We start from the raw sequence: 21,982 nt of genomic DNA, 5'->3' as shown, positions 1-21,982 counted from the left end.
ATGCAGCCTGTGAGTAACCATGAGGGGGGGGGGGGGGAATCTTGTCTTACAATTTAATTGGACTCTGTGATGTAGTAATAGAGGAACTGAATGTAAAGAGACCTAAGACTCGCATTGACATCACAAAGGGGCTTGCGCTTCAATGACACAAAGAGCTATACCGGCCGTAATGTAATGGTATCATGTTGAAATCCAAGTAAACAATATCAAAATTACTCTTTGCAGAGGTTGGCTGTCATCTTCGCAATGGACAAATGTGAGGTAAAAACCTAAACAAACCCTCATTACTCTGATCATACCACTCTCTGAGGTTTTCCAACCAAGATTTCCTTCTTTTCTCTCAACTTCTTTTTCCACTGATCATGCCTTGGATTATCAATTGCAACATCTTATATTTGTCATTCCTCATCATCATCATATATATATATATATATCCTAAATATTTTAGTTTCCTCTCCTTAATGGTGTTAGTTCTTTCTGTCTTTTTCTTCATCTGTCTCATGATCTTGTCATTCTTTATCTTATCAGTCTATGACACTCTTAACATTCGTCTGTAACACCACATCTCAAAAGCATTAACTTATTCTAGGTCTTCTTTGTCAGTATCCAAACCTCGGCCCCATAAAGAAGGTCAGAAAAGACAAAACATCTCAATATTCTTGTTCTTAAAGGAAGCGAAGTTCACTGTGGCAAAGAAGATTTTTCAATTTAGGGAAGGTTGCATGTGCTTGTTCAATTTTTGAGCTACTTCAATAGAATGGTTCCAATCCTTGCTCAGCATACATCCAAGAAAGTTTTGTTTTCTCGATGTTTAACTTCAGACAAAAGTTTTCACTTATTCTATTAACTCTATCCATTAATTCTTGTAAATTCTTCTCAGAGCTGGCCAGCCGTATAGTATAATCTGCATATCTGATCATATTTATTGTATTGCCCTCTGAAGCCTCTTTAGAAATTTCTTCAGTATACACACGGAACTATATAGGTGATAGAATACAACCATGATGAACTCGTTTAATTTCTGTCTCTTCCGATGCACACCTTTGCCGACTGTCCCAATACAAATTCACCATTATTCTGATATATCTGCTATCAATTCCAATCTTCTCTAAGATTTGGAACAGTTTGCCATGTCTTACCCGATCGAAGGCTTTCTCATAATACAAGAAGCAGATAAATACCTCTGGGTTCACATATCGACATCTTTCGACTAGAGTCCAAACTGCAAACAGGGCTTCCCTGATATCCAGTCCTTGTTGGGAACCAAAATGAGAATCATTAAGTGTTTCCTCACATCTTTTATAAATTTGGTTGTATATAATCCGTAGAAGTATCTTCAATGCATGGCTCATCAAACTAATTGTTCTAAACTGAGAACAACTATTTTCATTTGCACATTTCAGTATGGGTATGAATGATGATCTCAATCATTCTCTGGGAATTTTTTCAGTGTCATAAACCTTTTTGAGCAGACCAACCAACACGTACAAAGCCCAAATCTAGAAAATACAATCCACTATATTTATCGTTGAGATTCACAAGTACTGTTATTGATAGAGAGGAAAGACTATGGTATGTGTGTCACCTTTATCATCTTTAATAGTTCTGTCGGAATTTTGTCAGGACCACTTGCCTTTTTTGGGTTCAGCATACTTAATAGCTAAGATCACTACTTCCTTCATGATACTCGGTCCTTCCATATTTTCTGATCTGTCAAACTTTTAATTTCTGTTGTCATCAAACAGTTCTCTGGTATAGTCTTGCCAGCATTGAAGTTTTTCTTCAATTAAAAATGCAATCTTTCCATTCTTCTTTATTAGTATTCCTCAACCAGTTTTGTAGTGAAGTCCTAATGCCTCTTTCAAGACTTTATGCTTGTTGAATTGGTCATGTAAGGATTCCAGTTTCTCAATTTCCTCAGATTTGGCCCTCATCCAGTTTTATTTTGCTTATTTTATTTTCTTCCTAATTTTTGTTTCTAATTTTTTTGTAATCTGTTGGGTTTTGTTTTGTTCTGCCTTCTCTTTTCCATCAGTGCTAGTACATCAATCATTATCCACTTCTATTTTGCTTTTAGAGGTTCACCTTTTAGATGATTATCTGCCACTTTAAACCATCTTTAATTGATATCCATCTTTCATTTGTATTTTATGGGAGGCTATAATTCAGTTCCTTCACCAACAAGTCATTAATCTTCTTTTTAATATATTTGTTCTCCAATTTTTGTATGTCAATCCTTTTGTCAGAATCTATGTCAGTACCTACACATGTTCTTAAATGCTTTGCCATTTTTAAAACAATAGTTAATCAAAACATAATCAATTTGATTCCTCACAATATTGTTTTCTCCGTCACATGGAGATTTCCATGTATAGTCTGCATGGTGGCATCTCAAAGAAGGTATTCATTATAACCAGTTCAAATCTTTGTGCAAACCCTACAAGCCTGTCTCCACAGTGGTTTATCTTACCAAATCCAAATTTGCCCACAATCCCTCTACATTCACTAGCATCAACTTTGGCATTAAAATCACCGTGATGTCTCCATTCTTGGATAGTTGTAGCATCAATTCAATTTGTTTGTAAAATGCCTCAATCTCCTCTTCACCTTTGTTGGCTGTTGGTGCATAGGTCTGAATTATCATCACCCTGTCTTAGTAAGGTCATACCTTTTTTACTGCCTTACAGTATTAATCAAAAATCCAACTCCTCCTTTTGATGGCAGCTTTTGATACTGTTGCACATAAAAAACTGCTGTAAACTGGAGCATTATGACATTAATAGCAAGTTACTGCTATGGATAAATGGATGTTTGAGTGGGAGAAGACAGAGTGGACATTGCTCTTCACGGATTAATGTTATTAGTGAAGTCACAGCTTTCAGTGCTGGGTCTATTGTTATTTTCTGTATTTATTAATAATATTGATGAAGATATATCAGGCTTAATGTCCAAGTCTGCAGATGATACAAAGGTTGGCAAGGTGGTTAATCCCAGAAATAAAGGTATGTTGCTGCAACAAGTTTGAGAAAAATAAGCAGATGAGCTGAGAAAAGGCAACTGAAGTTTAAGAAAGAAAAATGCAAGGTGCTGCATGTCGGTAAGAGTATTCTCAAAAGAGTGGTAAAAATGAAAAGGACCTTGGGATAATTATGCAGTCAGATATGAAGTTCTCTGAGCAGTGCAGAACGGTCTAAAGGTCTGATTTCAGAAAGAATGTAGAGCTGCTGGGATGGGTACAGGGAAGGGCAATGAAATTGGTGAGGGGAACAAATGGATGATCTTACAAAGAAAAGCCTCAGTTTTGCAAACTGCAGCATATGGGGACTAGGCACATGTGGGATTATCTGTTTGAGGTGTTTAAGGATTTTAACGGTTTGAGAAAACTCAATGGTGACAGGATTCTTCCTCTTCTTCAGGCTGTACATGAGGGGGCATAAATTCAAATTAAGGAGGACAGTTGCAGAACAAAGATGCAGAAGTTTGTGTTCAGCCAACAGGTGGTTGATTGCAAGACGGATGGAAGAACAAGCTTCCATCCATTATTTTGGAGGTGGATAGTTTGAATAAATTCAAGGAAGAACTAGATAAACTATTGAAGGGGAAGGATGGGTGAAATGTGAAATTTTATTTTTTGGCCGATGCATATAATCTTGCTTTGTTGCATCATTTGCCACTACTTTTTTTCTTACACAATACAGGTTTGTTTAAATAAATATTAGGATTCAGATAGTGATATCTGTTTATCATTTTTTGAAGAGAAAAAAACATTATGGAATATGCTTTAAGCTTAGTTGATTACATGTTTATAAGCAGAGAGATGAGATGAGAACTATCTGAACAAAAATCATTCATTAAAAAGGCCTCTGGTGTCAGGAACTCAGTAATTCTTCTGTAACGCTACTAAATAAATCTGATTCAGATCTGTAAAATGTCTTTATTATGATAAAATAAAATAAAATACATGCGTACTGATTGTGTAACTATATGTTAAAATATTAAAACAAAATAAAATAAATGTTGTATAACAAGAATAAAATTCAATAAAATATATAAAATTAAAAGCGATAATAAAAATTGTTTAAAACCACTAATACAGGAGCTTTCGGCAGCAGTGGCCGCCTTCTTCAGCTATAGTGGTTGCAGGATGACCGACAATCTATATGTACCACATATCTCAGCAGGTCTGCAACATGAACTATGGCGTCTGCGCATGGTTCACTTCTCGTGCAATGGAACCGGAAAATGGACGGACCACTCTAAACCGTTCGTCTCTTTGTAGGATAAGGGCTTCAAAGAGTGGATGAATGCGACAGCCCTTATCCCTATTAAGACTGTAGCGCTTGGACAAACATATTCTTAAACTCTCCAGCCATTTCCGGTTCCAAAAGCCATGTGCCTTATCCACAATCACGGCTTCTTTAGCAGTAATGCCATGCCCAGTTTCTAAGGCATGTTTCGCTACAGCTGAACCTCCGTAATCTGCAGTCTTAAGGACTCTATTGTGTCCCCCCCCCAGGCGATCCCGCAGTCTGCATTTCGTTTCCCCCCACATAACACCCCCACAATCAGGACACTCAATTTCATATATGACTCCACTAGTGTCATTACCCGCAATAGGATCTTTAGTTGCAGACACTACTGTGTGCAGCCTCCAACCTGGCAGCAGCACACAGTGTATCTTACACGAACGCAAGATACGGGAAATGGGTTCCGTAATTCCCAGATAGTAGGGGATGTATGCGGTGGAAACAGGTGTAAAAGCATCCCTGTGACTGCTGTTGGTCACAGGGATGCTTTTACTGACCCAGTGTTTGCCTAATTCATTCCTTCTCTCTACTTCTAGCTTTTGGAATAACCTTCTTCATTTGTTTCCTGCAAATTATACTCCGCTCAACAAAATATCAACCAAGCTACAGGAGGGGTTTTTTGTTTTTTTTTGGAAATTTTTAACAGCTTCCAATAAAAGAGTATGAGTTGAAAAAACAAATGTACAAACAATATGAAAACTAGTTTGCATCAATTCATGGTTCAACTTCAAATTTAATAACCCAAATCACTAAATTTACTGTATACCGCATCGCATGCTAAAGGTTCCGTCCAGCACTATCATACACTGAATTCTCACATAGAATGATGCATGGAATATTGCATTCACCCAAACTGCTGTACATCAAAAACAAATGTCTTAAGACCAAATTTTTGCATGAAAATTTGATCAAAATATTTACAGTTTAGGTTTGAAAGGGAGAGGGGGGTTAGTATTAGTAATGGCAAATGATGCAAGGAAGCAAGTTTGTACAGCATCATCAAAAAAAAAAAAAAAAAAACCAACACACCATGTCGCCTGTCCATCTCCTCTAACAGATTGTCCAATCCTTCCTTGAATTTATTCAAACCACCCACTACTACAACATTAGGTGGAAATTTGTTCCAACAATCAACCACTGCTGGCTGGAGACAAATTTCCACACATCTGTCCTGCAACCAACCTTTCTCAATTTGAATTTATGCTCCCTCATGTGCATAGTCTGAACAAGAGGAAAAACTTGACATCAGCATTGAGATTAAGCTTATTCTATCCATTCAGAACCTTCAGAACAACTCAATCAGATCTCTCTTTGCAGATGTTTACTTTCTAGGTACTGTGATCTGTAGAACTGAAGACTTTCCTGGTAAAAGCACCCTTTTTTGCCCTTGGCTAATCTTAGGAATTGCTATTCTCCACATCTACTCCAACAGATCTATATCCATTATTTGGGTTTCATGACACAAGGACAACTAAGGCCAAAATATCTGTTAAGTCCTAATTTCTATATATCCAACAGTTAAATTTAATTAAGTTGACTGGATATAATAATTATCACTCTGACAAACAATTTGGTTAATTATGATTAAGTTATCAATTAGCATCTATTAGTTGAAGACATTTAATATACATAAAGAGTTCACATAGGTTTTCTTTGTCATCAAGTAGATGAAAGAGAGTCAGTGTAGCTTACATATTTGTCAAAGATCGGAAGAGATGGCATGGACAACTGAGTAGGATGAACAATCGATCAGATTGTACTTTACTGTTAGTTGTATCTAGTTAACACTAATATGACTGCCAATGGGTTCCATAGCCACACATGATAGGGCACCATCAATAATATTCTGAATGTGTTCTTCCCTACTGATAGCACAGCACTGACTACTAAACAAACAGATATTCCCAGTAAAAATGAAGATTACCTTAGAAATAGAGTATAATCATTTACTCTATTTCTTCTCTCTATTTACGAAACAGGCTCTTGAGAAACTCAGGGAAAACAAATGCCCAGGCCATGATCTCATAGTTGAGCCAATTAAAAAGTTTGCCATCTATCTGCTCCTATTAGAACTGCATAATAACTGGCTCTCTCTGTGGGAATCATTCCTTTCCTTTCCTGCAACCAGAAACAGGATAACTTGAGATTAATTCTCAAAATCCTTAGAAACCCTTGTGATCAACCAAGGTCTACAGACTCATTGCTCTTAATTAGACTTCCTGACCCACTATCAGTGAAAATATTTACAGTCAAATTTACAAATGATACGGTTTTAAGGAAAGGACAATCCACACAGGATGCAAAGTAGTATATCAAGACAACTATTGAATCTACACAGGAAAGATACTTGCTGGCCCCAGCATTCTTTGTAGGATGCACCATAATTTATACCAATGTATAAAGGATTATCAAACTTAAAGATAGGTCAATGTGGACACAAGATTTCAAGAAATCAGGTGCACAATGACTAAAGGCCACCCAAAAGGGTCAGTGCTGGGGCCGTACAGTACTGGATGAGTATTTGAACATGGTAAATACCCAGTTCAAAAGGTTGCCTTCACAGATGACTGTTCTTCTCATTAAAGATGATACCATGCTTTCTCCTCTAGTACTACTTTGATGTTACCTTCTCATTAAAGGTAACACCACAGTGGTACTATAAGAGAAAGCCTATACTGTTATGAAGAGTATGCAGTGATGGACCGAGAGCCACAGGCTCATCATATCAGCAAAAAAAAAAAATCTCCTTAAAGGAACACTGGATGCCAAATGCTTACCAGTAGTCAGAGTAGCAGGAACTCCAATCAAAGCAGTAACTAAAATGAAACATCTAGGTGCAATATTTAACAAAAAGATATCCTTCTTTCCATTCTCGCCACAAAGGTCTGCAGCCATACTCCCATGATTTCCTAAATCAGCAGAACTGATTGGGGCCTAAAAAGAAAAACCATCTTCCTCCCTGTAATAGCTTATGGAACTGCCACCTGGTATTACAGGACAGCCATAGTCAGGAACAAAAATAAATTAGACAGCACTCAAAGGATTCTGTTCCTTACAGTACCAAAAGCATGTTGCACTGTGAGTATCCATGTCCTGCAAGTATTGGCTGGTATCCTACTGCTCTACCTGGAGATGATAAAAAATGGTCTCTATTACAGGTTCAAGCAACAAATATCAATCGTTTTCTTGGGGATGCTAAATTTTGAAAATCACATCGAGCAGAAAAGGTACCAAACAGCAATCAAACTATAGCAACTATGGCAAGATGACTGGAATCGAATGACCAAAGGTGAAGTGACAAAGAGGTTTTACCAGAAATTTTACTGATAAGTTCCAGATCCCTTAGTATGTCCCTGGACTATATGTCACCTTTCTAGTGACTGGGCATAACTGATAACTCCTACTGCACCTATGGCACAAATGATGACTGGACCCAGGTGTTGTACAACTGTCTGAATTATGACAATTTGAGAAGTGTTCCCATTACAAAGACAGCAGCCCCTCTGCCAATAAATCACAAGTATCTATTTATAAGAGAAGAAAACTACTATAAGGAATTAACGGAATATGCACAAGCAGATTTTGCAGTATACCAGGCAACTCAATGTGGAAAATAATTACAGAATAGTAATTATTTACTATTCTATAATTATAATTGACAGAATAGTCAACAGACTAATCTCAGCAGATTACATTTCTTCACAATAGGACTTATCCCACATGTAGTCCTGTCCCCATGCAGACAAATCAAGAAAAGACTGGCCTGTTGGAATGTGTTTCCCACCCAATGTTAACATGATTGTTTATGAGAACAGTGAATTATGCTAATTTATTCTAATGAAAGTACTGGGCATGAATGAGCACACATAGGGTTCCTGTGCCTTTCAAGTTGAGATTGAATGTAAGAGTTTACATTATGTGTAGGTTGTAAGTTAGTATGTAACAGATTGCAACAATCAACCAAAACATAATGACCACCTCCTAATATGATGTTGGTCCTCCACGTGCAGCCAAAACAGTTTTTACCTGGCGAGGCATGGATGCTACAAGATTTCTAAATGTTATCTGGTACCAACACATAACCAGCAGATCCTTTAACTCCTCTAAGGTCCATGGTTGATTGAAACGGCGCAGATCGGAGTTGCTGTTCCAACACAAACCAAAGATGCTCGATGGGATTGATATTGTGGAATTTGGAGGCCAGAGCAATACCTGGAAGTTTTCTTTATGTTCCACAAACCAGTCTCAAACAATCCAGGTGTGGCATGGCGCATTATCCTGTTAAAAGACAGCACCGCCAAAGGGGAAGACTGTTGCCATGAAAGGATGTACATGGTCAGCAGTGATGTTAAAGTAGGTGGTAGATGTCAGAGTGCCCGACACACAGAGGACTAGACCCAGGGTATCCCAGCAGAACATCGCCCAAAGCACATCACCACAACCACCACCATCAGCAGCAGCAGCAGCTTGTTTTCGTCCCAGGTGCATCCAGGCACCATCACTTCTCCAGGTAAACGATGCACATGTACCCGGCCTTCCACATGGAGCAACAGGAAACGTGATTCATCAGACCAGACGACGTTCTTCCAATCACTCAAGGTCCAGTTTCGCATGCCCATTGTAGGTACTGTCGCCGGTGAACCATGGTTAGCATGGGCACTCTGAGTGGCCTACAGCTACGCAGCCCCATTTTCAGCAGGGTTCAATGTACCGTGTGTTGTGACACATTACTCCCGTCACCAGCATTCCAATTACTGGTGAGTCGCACTACAGTTGCCCTTCTGTTGCCACATACCATCCGGGACAGCCTTCACTCACTTCGAGCATTGATGAGCTGTGGTCGTTCAACACCTCGCTGGAGGTTTGTGCCCCCCCCCCTCCTCGGACCACTTTCGGTAGGTACTAACCACAGCTGACCATGAGCACTCCACCAGCCATGCCATTTTGGATATGCTCTGACCCAGTTGTCTGACCATTACAACTTGGCCTTTGCCAAACTCGCTTAAGTCCGCTGCCTTTCCCATCTGAAGAACAAGAGTAACACTGATTAATGGAGCTCAGTATCAGGAGTTTTTTATAAAGTGTCCCGACCTGTGCAGTAGTTCACCTGCAGTTGCTTCGATTTGCATAACAACTCACTGGTCATAATGTTTTGGCTCATCGATGTAAGTTACATATTAACTTAATCTGTTAAATACAGTAAGTGCATATATACATGTGTATGAGTATATGTACACTGGTTTACACATGTCCATGGGTATGCATGTGCATAAATGTTCAAGGGTCTATAATTGCATATGTGTGTAAGTGTGGGGTGTGTGAGAGTGTAAGGGTGTATGCTTTGCATTTTAATGGGTTGGTACATGTGTTGGGTGCGAAATGAGTTCACTTAAGCTGCACAAAAAGAAAAAAAAAGTGTATGCCTGTCCTACTCAGTGCAGTATTGAGAGGAATGTATGTGTGAGATTGGTTGAATGAATGAGAAAGCCAATTTAAGTGCACTTCTTTTATGCACTCTGAAAATGTTAAAAAAATATATATTTAAAAATCAATGTAGGGTAATTTGTGGTATGAATGGCAAGTGGTGCATGTGCTAGGTGGTAACTAAATAAATGATTGTGACATAGGGTGGGTGGAATCTATCCAATTATATGAAGGGAGGTAGCAAAGGAAGTAAGTAAACCCTTAGCCATAATTATGAGAATATCCTTGGATGCTCTTATAATTCATAACAGTGGATCAGAGGGTAACACAAGTAATTACAGACCTGTTAGTTTAACTTCTGTTCCAGGGAAAATACGGCATCACTGGTTAAAGAAGTAAAGCAGGACTATCTACACAAGAGTTCAGCTATACTCCAGTCATAGCATGAGTTTGTCAAGGGGTGATCTTATCTGGCGAAATTCAATTGGATACTATTATAAAGTAACAAAGAACCTGAATGCAAAAAATAATTTTGATATCATATACTTGGACTTCAGGAAAGCTTTTGATACTGTTGCACATAAAAGACTGCTGTACAAATTGGAGCAGTGTGGCATTAGGGTAAGTTGCTGCCATAGATAAAGGGAGAGGAGACAAAGAGTGGCAATCAATGGACACTGCTCTTCGTATGGACTAATGTTATTAGTGGCGATCCCAGGATTCAATATTGGGCCCATTGTTGCTTTCTATATTTATCATTAATACTGATGAATGCATATCAGAATTAATGTTCATGTCTGCAGATGATACAAAGGTTAGCAGGGAGGTTAATGACAGTAAGCTACTGCAACAGGTTCTATAAAAGTTAGGCAGATGGGTAGCATACCAAATGTCCAGTACTCATGGTAGTGGAAAATGAAAAAGAACTGGTGGTAATGTGCAGTCGGATATGAAGTTCTCTGAGCAATGCAGACAGGCTGCTGGGGCAGCTCATGGAGTTTTGTCAATGATTTTCAGGAATTTTGCTAGCAGGGATAAGGAGGTAATTATCCCATTGTATAAGACAATGGCTAGGCCACATCTTGAGTACTGCATACAGGTCTGGAGGCCTCATTTTGGAAGGATGTAGATCTGCTGGAACAAGTGCAGAGAAGGGCAACAAGATTGGTGAGGAGAATAAAGGGGTACTCTTACCAAGAAAGGCTTCAGTCCTGCAATTCACAGCATCTAGAGTCTAAGTACCTGCGAGGTGACCTGATTGAACTGTTTAAGGATTTAAATGGATTGAGCAAGTTCAATGCTCATGAGATTCTTCCTCTTGCTCAGATCACACACGAGGTGGCACAAATTCAAACTCAGGAAGGACAGTTTCAGAAAAGATGTGCAGAAGTATGCATTTAACCACTGGGTGGTTGATTGATGGAACAAACTTCCATCTGTTGTTGTGGAAAATAAATTAAGACAAATAAATAAATGAAGCCGATAGTTTAAAAAAAATTCAAGGAAGAACTAGAGCTAATGAAGAGATGAAATGGGAAGGGTCTCTTTTTTTTAATTTTATTATTATTATTATTTTTATTTATTTATTTTTTGTTGGCTGATGCTGTATAAGCTTGCTTTCTTGCATCAATTTATTTGCCAATAATTAACTATTGCTAATGTATCTGTCTTCTTATATATACTGATACTTATATGTTAAAAAAGGTGTTGTGCACATGTAAATATGAAGGGTGAGTGTGTGGATGGTGTGCACATAGTGTGTTGTTCTGACAACCCCCTTTCCAAAATTAGACTGCAGTGGAGGTAATCTATTTAGAACCCCTCCCCCACCTTGCTGACATGGCAAGGAATTTGCTGACACTGGCTCTAGCTAGTCTGGCCAGCATGGGATTTATCCTTACATGTTTGCAGAGTGCCCACAGTGCTTCTTCCCCCCCCCAGGACATCCTGACCCTATGTCTTTATTCCACCCTGAAATCCAGGCACTGGCCACTTCCTCTCCACCTCTCATCCCAAATCCTTTTGTTTCTTTGTTTGTTATTTGGTTTTTAGGAGCATTAGCAACTAAGGCCATATTGCTCTGGGAATATGCGGTGGTCATTCCCTGACCTTTCCGCATCCTCCGTATTTGGTGGTGACGGGCTCGAACCCCGGTCTAATCAAGAAGCATGTGCTACGCACTGCTGCTCCTTCCCACCTGGCTACGGAGGCGCCTAAATCCTTTTGCCTGGTGGGCTCTACTACCCCCAACAGTCCCCCTGTTGACCATGGGCTTCCTCTACAGGGATGTCCCATTATCCTTTGTTTTCCTGATGAAAATCTTCCCATCATCCACCTTCTTTGCATGTATCTGAACACTCCCAACCTTACACTAGTCCCCCCCCACACTCCTTTCCAATAAAAACTTCAGATTTTTTTTTTGGTTCTCCCTAGTAAGCTGAGACAAACCAGTGTTCACCCAGCTAGAGAACTTAATCCATACTACCGGCTTCCTGTGCTGGTATGGTAACTAGCGGCCAGTGGTGTTCTATGGGGCCCCTAGATTAAGAGGTCAGACAAACAACATGACCCTACACTGCACAAAATAAACCACGTCACTCATACTATCTAGCCTTTACAGAGTCCTGTATTCAACACAACAGAACTCATCGCGAATTGTGGGAAACAACCAGTACTGATGACCCTAAACACTTGTACTGCACAAGTTGTATCTGACAGACAGAACAGAGCAAAGGATCTTCTCCTGAAAGCAAATATTTGTGTGACGAAAATTATGCCTAATATGCAATCTTATCAGTATAACTTCTTCCCATCTATGTGTCATTGAACCAGAATGCCATAAACACAAAGCTCTTTTTATTTTGCCAAGTTTGCTGCACAGCTCCTTTCTCCAAAAGCTATGACTAAATGGAAATAGGGTAGGATGAAAGAACTATAATCTGTAAAAGCAGAAAGTGAAAGTTATCACATTTCATGATGTGGACTGTTTGCAGCTTTATCTTCATGATCATTTCCTGAGATTCCAACATTGCTAGAAATCCAACAAATAGCAACTTATTTTATTTATTTTATTTTTTTTTTGAAAAATTGCAGAGTTGATTCTCATAATGTTGAATCAATGGGCATAAGGAGCATATACTGTTCTGTAGAGCCAGTACTGCAATAAGAGGTGGCATGAGGGCAGGAAATGGTGCCTACTAGTTTAAAAGAATCTAGTTCTGCTATAAAAGTATAAAAAAACAAGAGGGAAGAAGAGAAATATAGTTGGTTCCAGATAAAACTACTGCCAAACCTTCCAAGCTGTTCAATATTAATTTATACATATAAATCTGATAACTGTTTCTATTTTCAAGGCTATGCACTGTGTGGAACTGCTGCATAACAAATGGGAATATGACCTTTTTGCCTCCACTCTGTAAAGCATCTGACAGATACCTTACAAAGCGGAGGCAGAAGAGTAGATGAAGGCATATTCAGATATTCAGCAGCAAAGGAGGTTTTGAATTTATGTCACATGATGGAACTCTATTTCCCCAACTTGGATGAACTGTGAGCTGTTATTGTTATTTGGTTTGTTATTTGTTATTGTTAATTGACATATATTATATTTTTATGTTATAATTGATATTATATTTTTATGTTATAATTGATATTATATTTTCACTACACACATGCAATGAAAATATAACATCAATTATTTGCATATAATCTCGCCAAAGATGTCATAAAGGCTCAATTGCATCTGCATTCAGGCTGTAAATTGGAGTTCTAAAAATGCCAAAGGCTATGTGAAGAGATAGATATGTGGTGAATGGTATCCTACTATTGCTGTAACATGCAAACCATGCATGTATCACAAAGGTGATAGCATATACGGGAGATCCAAACTAACCTAGATTATACTGTTATATAACTGTAACAATTCATATCAATTGGCTCTCCAAGCTTTTGAAGATTCTCTGGGAAAGTAAGATGTTAGTTAAATATTGATGGGAAATTACTTTGAAACCTTAGTATATGTTCATGTAAGTTCAGTGTATTATCCAAGATTAAATTTTGGATAAAAATTTGGATTAAAAGATAAATTTTGAACAAGCAATGAAAATTTATTTAAAAATACAGCTGGTTTGAGATGAAGGGCACAAATTTTACAGAAGTGTATAACCATTGATTTTTTTCTCAGATATGCTATTCCAATATTTCTTGTCCACATTTTTATTTATTTAATTTTTTGGATAGTTGAAGTTTATACTCAATTATGTTCATGATTTAATTGAGATGGAAAGATCATCTACATAAATAAAAATTATTAATGAAGATGGTATAACCTTTGTGATATTGTTCACCCAATGGGCAAAGAGAGTTGCCTTAATATGGAGCCTTGGGGGACTCATTCCTGTTGTGCATGCATTGCAGATAAACAACCTTTATATAATATATATTAAAGAAAGGAATTTTCTATAAATTATGGAAGTTATCCTCAAATAAATTTTGCTGGATTCTGAATCTTTGTGTTGTTACAAAACCTTCTCAAGATGTATATTTACTATTGCCACATTATGTATTCTAATAAATGTATTTCTTATATTAGTTTAAACTTTGTAATGTAGGTCAAGGTTAAATGATTTTCTTTCTCCAGCAACTATCTAGATCTCTTAAGCACCATTCATTCAAAGACTTTACCTAAGTAGTTGGTCAATGAAATGGGGAATAATTATACATATAAGAAGGATATTTTCTATGTTAGGGAAATGCAAGAATAATTTGTAGCCAAGAAAGATAATAACTGATGTTCATATAAAGAACAGCATCACTTACTAGTAAGGTCTAAACCATTTCACCATGTGAATGGATACAAGTTAATTAGAAAAAGTTACTGATATAAAGACAGTATACACAGAGAATCAGAATTTAGATGTTGTATCATGGTATTATAAATACCATCTAGACCCGAAGTTCTCTCAGTCACATTTGAAACAGTTGTAAGTATATAATTGACAAATTGTATGAGTGAGCTATAGCAGTTGAGAATTTCAACGTGTTTCATTCAGCTTGTACTTTAAATCTTTGAAAATCGCAGAGGGTGGCTTGTACATGTTGGTACAGTAGCAAAAGGAATAGCCAAATTTTCTAATTATTTTTATCTCTTAAGGATATGTCCAGTCCTTTTCAATGGAATATTGCAGTTTGTATGCTTGGATATTTGCCATTCAAAATCCACATTTAGAAAAAACCACGACGAGCATTCCAAGCAAGTGTAAATGCAAATGTGATCCAAGAATTTTCCTTTACCTTTCTCCAAATCAGCCTTAGCTTTTTATATTATATGCAATCGATTTAAACAGAACATATTATTGGAAAATAATCACTGCTTCAGAATCATTTAAGACAGACCATTCTGTGTTGGGTAAATGATGATCATACTAATTAGTTTACTGTAGAAGTAGTATCTGTAATCAAACTGGTTTAGGTGTGACTGTGTTCATTAAATTCAGGTGCTGATCATATGTACTATTACCTGTACTATTCAGGTGAGTACATTAACACAAAGGATGATGGGCAATCAATTCCCATAAGATAGAAGGTTGTTTGGAGCTATATTGCATGGTTGTTCCAGTATTGTATATCAAGTTTAATTCCAATCTGGAGAGTGGAAGACTGGGTGGAAAATACAGTGATGCAATTGTAATAGAAATTACAATGACTGCTCTCACTGCTACTAGGTTAGTTTGTAATGATATTTGTTTAACTGGTATATTTGTCTTTCTGGACAAGTGTATAGTTTTGAAATTTCTTTTGAACGATCATGTTCTTTCAAAGATTAGGGCATTAGATGGATCTCTTCAAGATATATGATGATTGGTTTATATTACTGGTTAACGTCTTTTATTCCATCTGACTTCTTCAAAGCCTACAACAGTTCCACTGTATAATAAGTCATGTTATTTCGATCTTGATCTATTTGTTCATTCCAACTGCTTTTTTGAAATAATCATATTTGGTTTCTATTTCTTCAGAAAACAGAATGAAGTGTCCCAAAACATTCTTTGGGGTGAAGTTCTAGCACATTCTCACCCCACCACCAAACATCAATATCTATTTCATCTATGTTCAGATTGATTCACAGATTCTGTTTGTTTGTTTCATTTGGGATTTATTAGGTGCATCGGCATCTGTGGCCATAGTGAGTGCCACCATCACAGATTCTGTCTTCTTTGCCTTTGAAGATGTCAATTCTGGTGGTTTCTGTATGTCAAGTATGGAATTTTCCTGCTTTTAAGTGCAGGTTGTTTCCTGTAATGCAATTCTTGGCTATTACACTTTATAACTTAATATCACATGGCTTATTCTGCAATGGCTAAAGTTTTCTAAAGTTTGATTTGGAGGTATGGCTACCTCAGTTTGGATGGCTTCAGTCTACTTTTATTTCACTGATGAAGCATAAGAATGCGAAAGTTTAGTTTATTTGGAGGTATCTGTTTTCTTGTTTCCAGATAGGGCACTATTTTCTATTTTGTAATTCTGCATTTTTTGCAAAATCTACCTTTCATGTGTCTTAGAAAAAGCAGAGTGATTTCCCCAGCAGTCTGGGCAAACAAGAGAAGCAGCGGAAATGCAAAGGTGGAGGCAGGGGTAAACTCATCTGTCCACAATGTGGAGATAGGTTCCCCCTGACATACTGCAAGAAAGTGTCCATATTGGTGACAATTATAACACATTAGATTTAGTATTTATGGGCATTTATGTTTTGCAATTTAAATATCTTGCTTTTACTGACTGATGTAGAGAAAGATTATTTAATGTAATATTTACAGACCCTGCATTGAAGTAAAAATGACATCTTTCTTTGTTATTGTCTTTTTAATATGTATCACTCATACACTTACTACTGTTAGCTCACACACTTACTACTTCACCTTTTAGTTTATTTGTTGGTTATTTTAAATTTTATGGCACAACAGCAGCTTAAACCATAATGTGCCAAGTCAAAATGCCCATTCTATTGATAGGTTAACATGTCAGAATGTAATCCAATTAAAATTATAAACTTATAGTTTAAAGTTTTATTAGTTAAAATTCCCTATTTAAATATAATATAATATAATATAATATAATATATTTAAATAAGCTTATATTTTATCTGACCTTTTAAAAATAGGTCATATAAAATCTTACCTGTTTTTTCATATTTCTCAAGGACACTATCAAAATGTGTAAAATCATCAGAATGGTATTGTAATACTTACATATAGGAGGGTCACTTGTCTCCCATCAGAAAACAATTTGTAAGATGACTAGGTCCTATGCACAGCCAAACAAGAACAACATCCTCTCTTTGAATCCTGCACTGAATGACCTACCACTGCTTAATTATAGGCTAAATCTGTTTTAATTTGGTCAAAGTTTGTCTAAGCAAAGAAACTTGCCATTGGGAATAGAATTTAGTGCAGATTGTTTGACTGTAGTCTGTATGGGCTGATTTTGTAGTCTGTAGTGGCTGATTTTGTAGAATCATCAGCTAATTTTTTTCCTTAATCCAATGTGGCTTGGGATCCAGCAGAAGCAGATGTTAAATTCAGATTCATCAGGAGAATGCAGTAACCTGTTGTTGCAATAGTGGCAACCCATTTATGAAGTATAACTCCACAATATGAGAGATGCCTGATGGTTTACTGTAAGTGGTTTAATCTACAAGATATTTACACCATCAGGCATTTCTCATAGTGTGGAGTAATACTTCATAGCTAGGTTGTCACTATTGCAACAACAGGGTACCTGCCCACCCACAGATGAGAAGCTAACAAGCTTCGAAACAGTGCAGTCTTCTAGGTGGTGGTGGTATCTGCCGAGAATAAGTAACATTAGTCTTCTCCATAGGTGAAACATTACTTATTTGAGGTAGTGCAATACCATGACAACTCATTGTGAGGTATTCACAATATGAAATATAATTAAAACAATGCATTAAAACTTACTTGGTAGTAGAAATGATGTGTGCATTACCCATACATAAACAAACTCTGTAATTCCTTATTGTATAGAAAAGAGAACTCTTATAATATTACAAAAAAAAAAAAACCCTCAGAAAAGGATATAAACTTTACTCTCTAATACACTCACAGCCCATCAAAAATCACTTGATCTCAAGACTCACCTGATACCCAAAGCTTAAAGGGGGGGGGGAGAAGAGAGAGAGAGAGAGAGAGAGAGAGAGAGCGAGAGCGAGCGAGCGAGAGCGCATACGTAAATTAAAGGGAAATTTGGACAGATACCTGAAAGAAATCAGGTGATTCACTTATTTTTTTTAAAGCTGACAATCAATAAGCCTAGCTCAGATTGATATGCAGATAGATACTAATAAAGGTTGTTGTATATCATTTATAATAACTGCTTATGTTGATAATGCCATACATAGTATATATGCAAGAAACTTTTTTGGATGACCACTGTTCATGACTAGGGTACCACCAAGCAAACATGGGAAATTATGCTCTTATTATATATTCTCTTTACCATAGAACAAAAAATGAGTGCAATCCATCTTGAGTAGCTGCTTAGAGAAGGCACTCAAGTGGGTAACAACTTTATATTAGCAAACTGTACTGTAAACTGCCATGGTAATATGTTTCATTAAGTTTTGTCTAGATCCAATCCTAAATCTAAATAAATTCAAATAAATCCTTGCCCAAATTGATCACACATTTTAAAGGAGTCAAATTCCTCATGGAAGTTATCAATCTGGAAATTAAACACTATTACATCATAATAAATATATTTATTTTAGAGAATAACATTACCTTTTACCTGCCACCTCAGTAAAGTGAACCTGAACTTGCTTGTGACCAAGACAGACAGGGCATTTTATATAATGTTATATGGAAAAATAAATGTATTTATCATGGTATAACTATGTATGTTTGATCCTCTAAAAAATTAAATTTTTTATCAAATATCAGACCAAAAACCTAAAGTTGTAGTGGAAAGTAACTGGATAGGATTCAAGTTGTAAGTCTTTGTTGTTGCTTACTCATCATTTCTCTCTTGCCTTGTTAAGCAAAGGAAAAATGTTCAATATAATAGCAACTGAGTAAAATGTAGTGGTGAATGAAAGAAGACAAATTACATTTATTTTTTTTTTTACAGTAAATAATGCCAGAGACTGTTCAAAATATGTTTCATTAAAATACAAAGTCTATACAGTGAGCAATGTATTGTGCAATATGTTCCTATTATATACGACAAATATCACATTACAGATGACCATTCAAAAGTATATTCCTCTACTAATTAAAATATTTAAAGTGACTACTACTATTTACCTGATATAGGTCTCACACATGTAGTCTGTGAAATGAAATTTGTCACACTTGTACTATGCAGTGCACCATCAGTTATGCCTTTAAAAAAATAAAAAATATTCTTAAAACACCTCAAAACACATACACAGATCAAAATAATAAATTATAGTATACGGAAATGATCCATGACAACTTTCTTATAATGATTTTTATTCTTCTTGAATTCCTAATTAGGAAAGAAGGAAATTGTAACCATCTTAAGATAAAGTTATGAATTGTAGACTACAGCAAAAATAAAATTAATTTTAAAAATTAATTTATTTAAAAAAATTAATTTTAATAAAAATTAAAAGTTATGCTCAATAAGATATAACAATTCACTACAATCAATTCTTTTTAAATTCTAGTTAGAGGTTTCAGTGGAGACAAATTTAGACAATAAACTTCCTCCATTCTTCTGCATGCAAAATACTACCATCAGCTATCATATGAGACACTGATCAATAAGCTTATGATAACTCGTGACAAGCATTTTTATTTTGGCACATTGTCACAAAAGTATTTTCCTTTTTTATGCTAACCTCAAACATAAAAGATTAATGGAACCAAGAGCACCCTAGTTTTAATGAATATATTGTTGAGAGAAATTATGAAACTTAATTGATATTAAATTAGAATTTTGGTAGATTGTATTTTCCAGAAAATGCATATGAAAGAAGGAAAGGTTTCCCGAAGAACAGACGAGTAGAAGGAATTGTTGCAGAAGAAAAAAAAAAAAGTTAGCTTATTTTTTTTCATGAAAACCCCAAAACACGAGAGGTATTAGAACCTAGGGCATTACTTAGTACCATGATTGGGTTGGAGGTTGAGAAGACGAAGGTAGATATTTGTTGACATTAGACTTGAACTTCTATAGACTGTAATTTTAAGGAAATACGTATGAAGGAAGGTTGTTCCAGAAAACGGCAGTTGAATGAATAAACGAAGAAGATGAAAGTTGGTTCTGTGAGTTTTAAGTTGGGCAGTAAATGGATGTTGGCTGGGGGCAGCATGTGTTCTATAATTCCCACTCTCTGTTTTGAAAGAGAGAGTGGGAATTATAGAAGCCAATTCAGAAGAACAGTGCCCATGGATGTATCTGTAGAAAAGTCATGCAGCAGAAACAGTACGTCTACGAGACAGAGAGTAGAGAGACTGTTAGAGGTGAGTCATTAATTAACCTAACTGCCGTCTTCTGAATGGAATCTAGAAGCCTGAGAGAGGTTTTGGGGGCACCACCCCAGATGTGGGAACAATATTCCAAAGTAGGGCGGATTTGTGATTTGTACAGAGTGAAGTTTGGAAGAACAGTAACGCCGAGAATGAAAGAAAAAACCAAGTTTTTTAGATGAACAGGAATCAATATTTGTAATGTGCTTGTGTCAAGAGAGATTAGAAGTCAGGGTAATCCCCAAAACAGATATATCATCTTGCCTAGAAATTGGAGTGTCACCAAAGATAATCATAGAAAGAGAGGAATCCTTTTTGTGAGATATATAAGACAAGACCGAGTTTTAGAAGGACTGAAATCAACTAAGTTGTTTATGTCCCACTGGAGAATTACCCGGAGATCGGCATTTAAGGAATTGGTAGCAGATATTTAAGAAGTTGAAGCTGATTGAGCAGGCCAAGATTTTTCAAAGTGGAAAATGCTATCATTTGGCAAAACTATGGATAAGATTTCCAGTCAAGGGAAGAAGGTCATTAATATACAAAAGGAAAAAAAGTGGGAGACAGAACAGAACTTTGGGGTAAACAAGCATTAGTGGAGAAGTTGAAGACAGAGAGCCATCTACCATCACCCTCAGCGAGCGATCAGGGGGAAAACTGGATAACCAATTACAAAAAACAGTTGGCAAACCATAAGATGCAAGCTTGTTTAGAAGACCTTTATGCCAAACACGATCAAAAGCCTTTGAGATATCAAGAGCAACTGCATGTGTTTCACGGAATTTATCCATAAATGGATAATAAGCCAGAATATCACCAGTGAATCGACACTGGCGGAATCCATACTGGCAATCGTTGATCAGAAGGAAGGTTTCTAGGTAGTTCAAGAGTTGGCAATTAATTGATTTCTCCATTACATTAGAAAGAATAGAAGGGGATGATAATTGGATGGGAGGGATTTGTCACCCTTTTTAGGAACTTGCTGGATATGAGCAAATTCCCAAGCAGAGGGGAAAACACCTTTGGAATAAAAAAGAGAAAAAAAGTGGCAAAGAACAGGAGTAAGTTCAGGAGCACAGGTTTTGAGAACAAGTGGAGAAATACCAACAGGACCTTTTTTAGCATCAAGATTTGTCAAAATCCTTCTGGCATCCTTTTGACCAAAGACCATAGGAAGCATTGAATGGAACGTGTTGGGAATGGTGGGAGGTGTTTTACCAAGATCATTAATACAGGATTTGGAAGAAAAATGGAATGCTAGCAGGTCAGTTTTATCCTTGGCTGAAGTGACAACAGAACCAACTGGTTTTGACAGAGGTAGGAGTAGAGATGGGCAAAAGTTGTGGCCAATAGCTTTGGCAAGAGACAAATTCTTGGCTACCATTAGGGCAAGAAGGAAGTTTTCTACTTTTAGCCTGTTCAAAATCTAGTTTGGGCTGATTAATAACTGCTTTACAATTGTTGCGAGCTTTGGTGTAGGCAGAAAATGAAACTGAAGAATTGGAAACAAGCCAATTACGATATGCAACATTCTTCTTCAATAGCCTTAGCATATTTATCGGAAAACCAAGATTTAGATAAAGGGGCGAAATTTTAAGGTGGCGTGTGGAATAAACGACTCCATTCCTAGAAGAATAATTTCACTGACATGATCTGAGAAAATGTTGACTTCAGAAGTTTTGAAACAGTAATCCGACTAAGAAAAGAAAACTCACAGGTCAACCCATTTTGCATTCTTGTAAT

At 36.8% G+C, this 21,982-nt stretch overlaps 1 protein-coding gene across 2 annotated transcripts in view; it reads right to left on the bottom strand.

Moving 5' to 3' along the window:
• Positions 1–21,982, bottom strand: part of Nup205 (nuclear pore complex protein Nup205) — a 738,550-nt gene that overhangs the window by 288,504 nt on the left and 428,064 nt on the right. For both annotated transcript variants that reach the window (XM_090387115.1, XM_090387116.1), the window contains exon 24: positions 19,052–19,129. In XM_090387115.1, coding sequence (XP_090243241.1) covers positions 19,052–19,129 — 78 coding nt within the window. The remainder of the gene's footprint in view (positions 1–19,051; positions 19,130–21,982) is intronic.

This window comes from Mastigoproctus giganteus, chromosome 13, assembly GCF_048544385.1.
Source record: "Mastigoproctus giganteus isolate SK-2022 chromosome 13, ASM4854438v1, whole genome shotgun sequence".
Classification (NCBI taxonomy): domain Eukaryota; kingdom Metazoa; phylum Arthropoda; class Arachnida; order Uropygi; family Thelyphonidae; genus Mastigoproctus; species Mastigoproctus giganteus.
The sequence above is the reverse complement of the archived record's forward strand: the minus strand, read 5'-3'. Positions and strand labels throughout refer to the sequence as shown.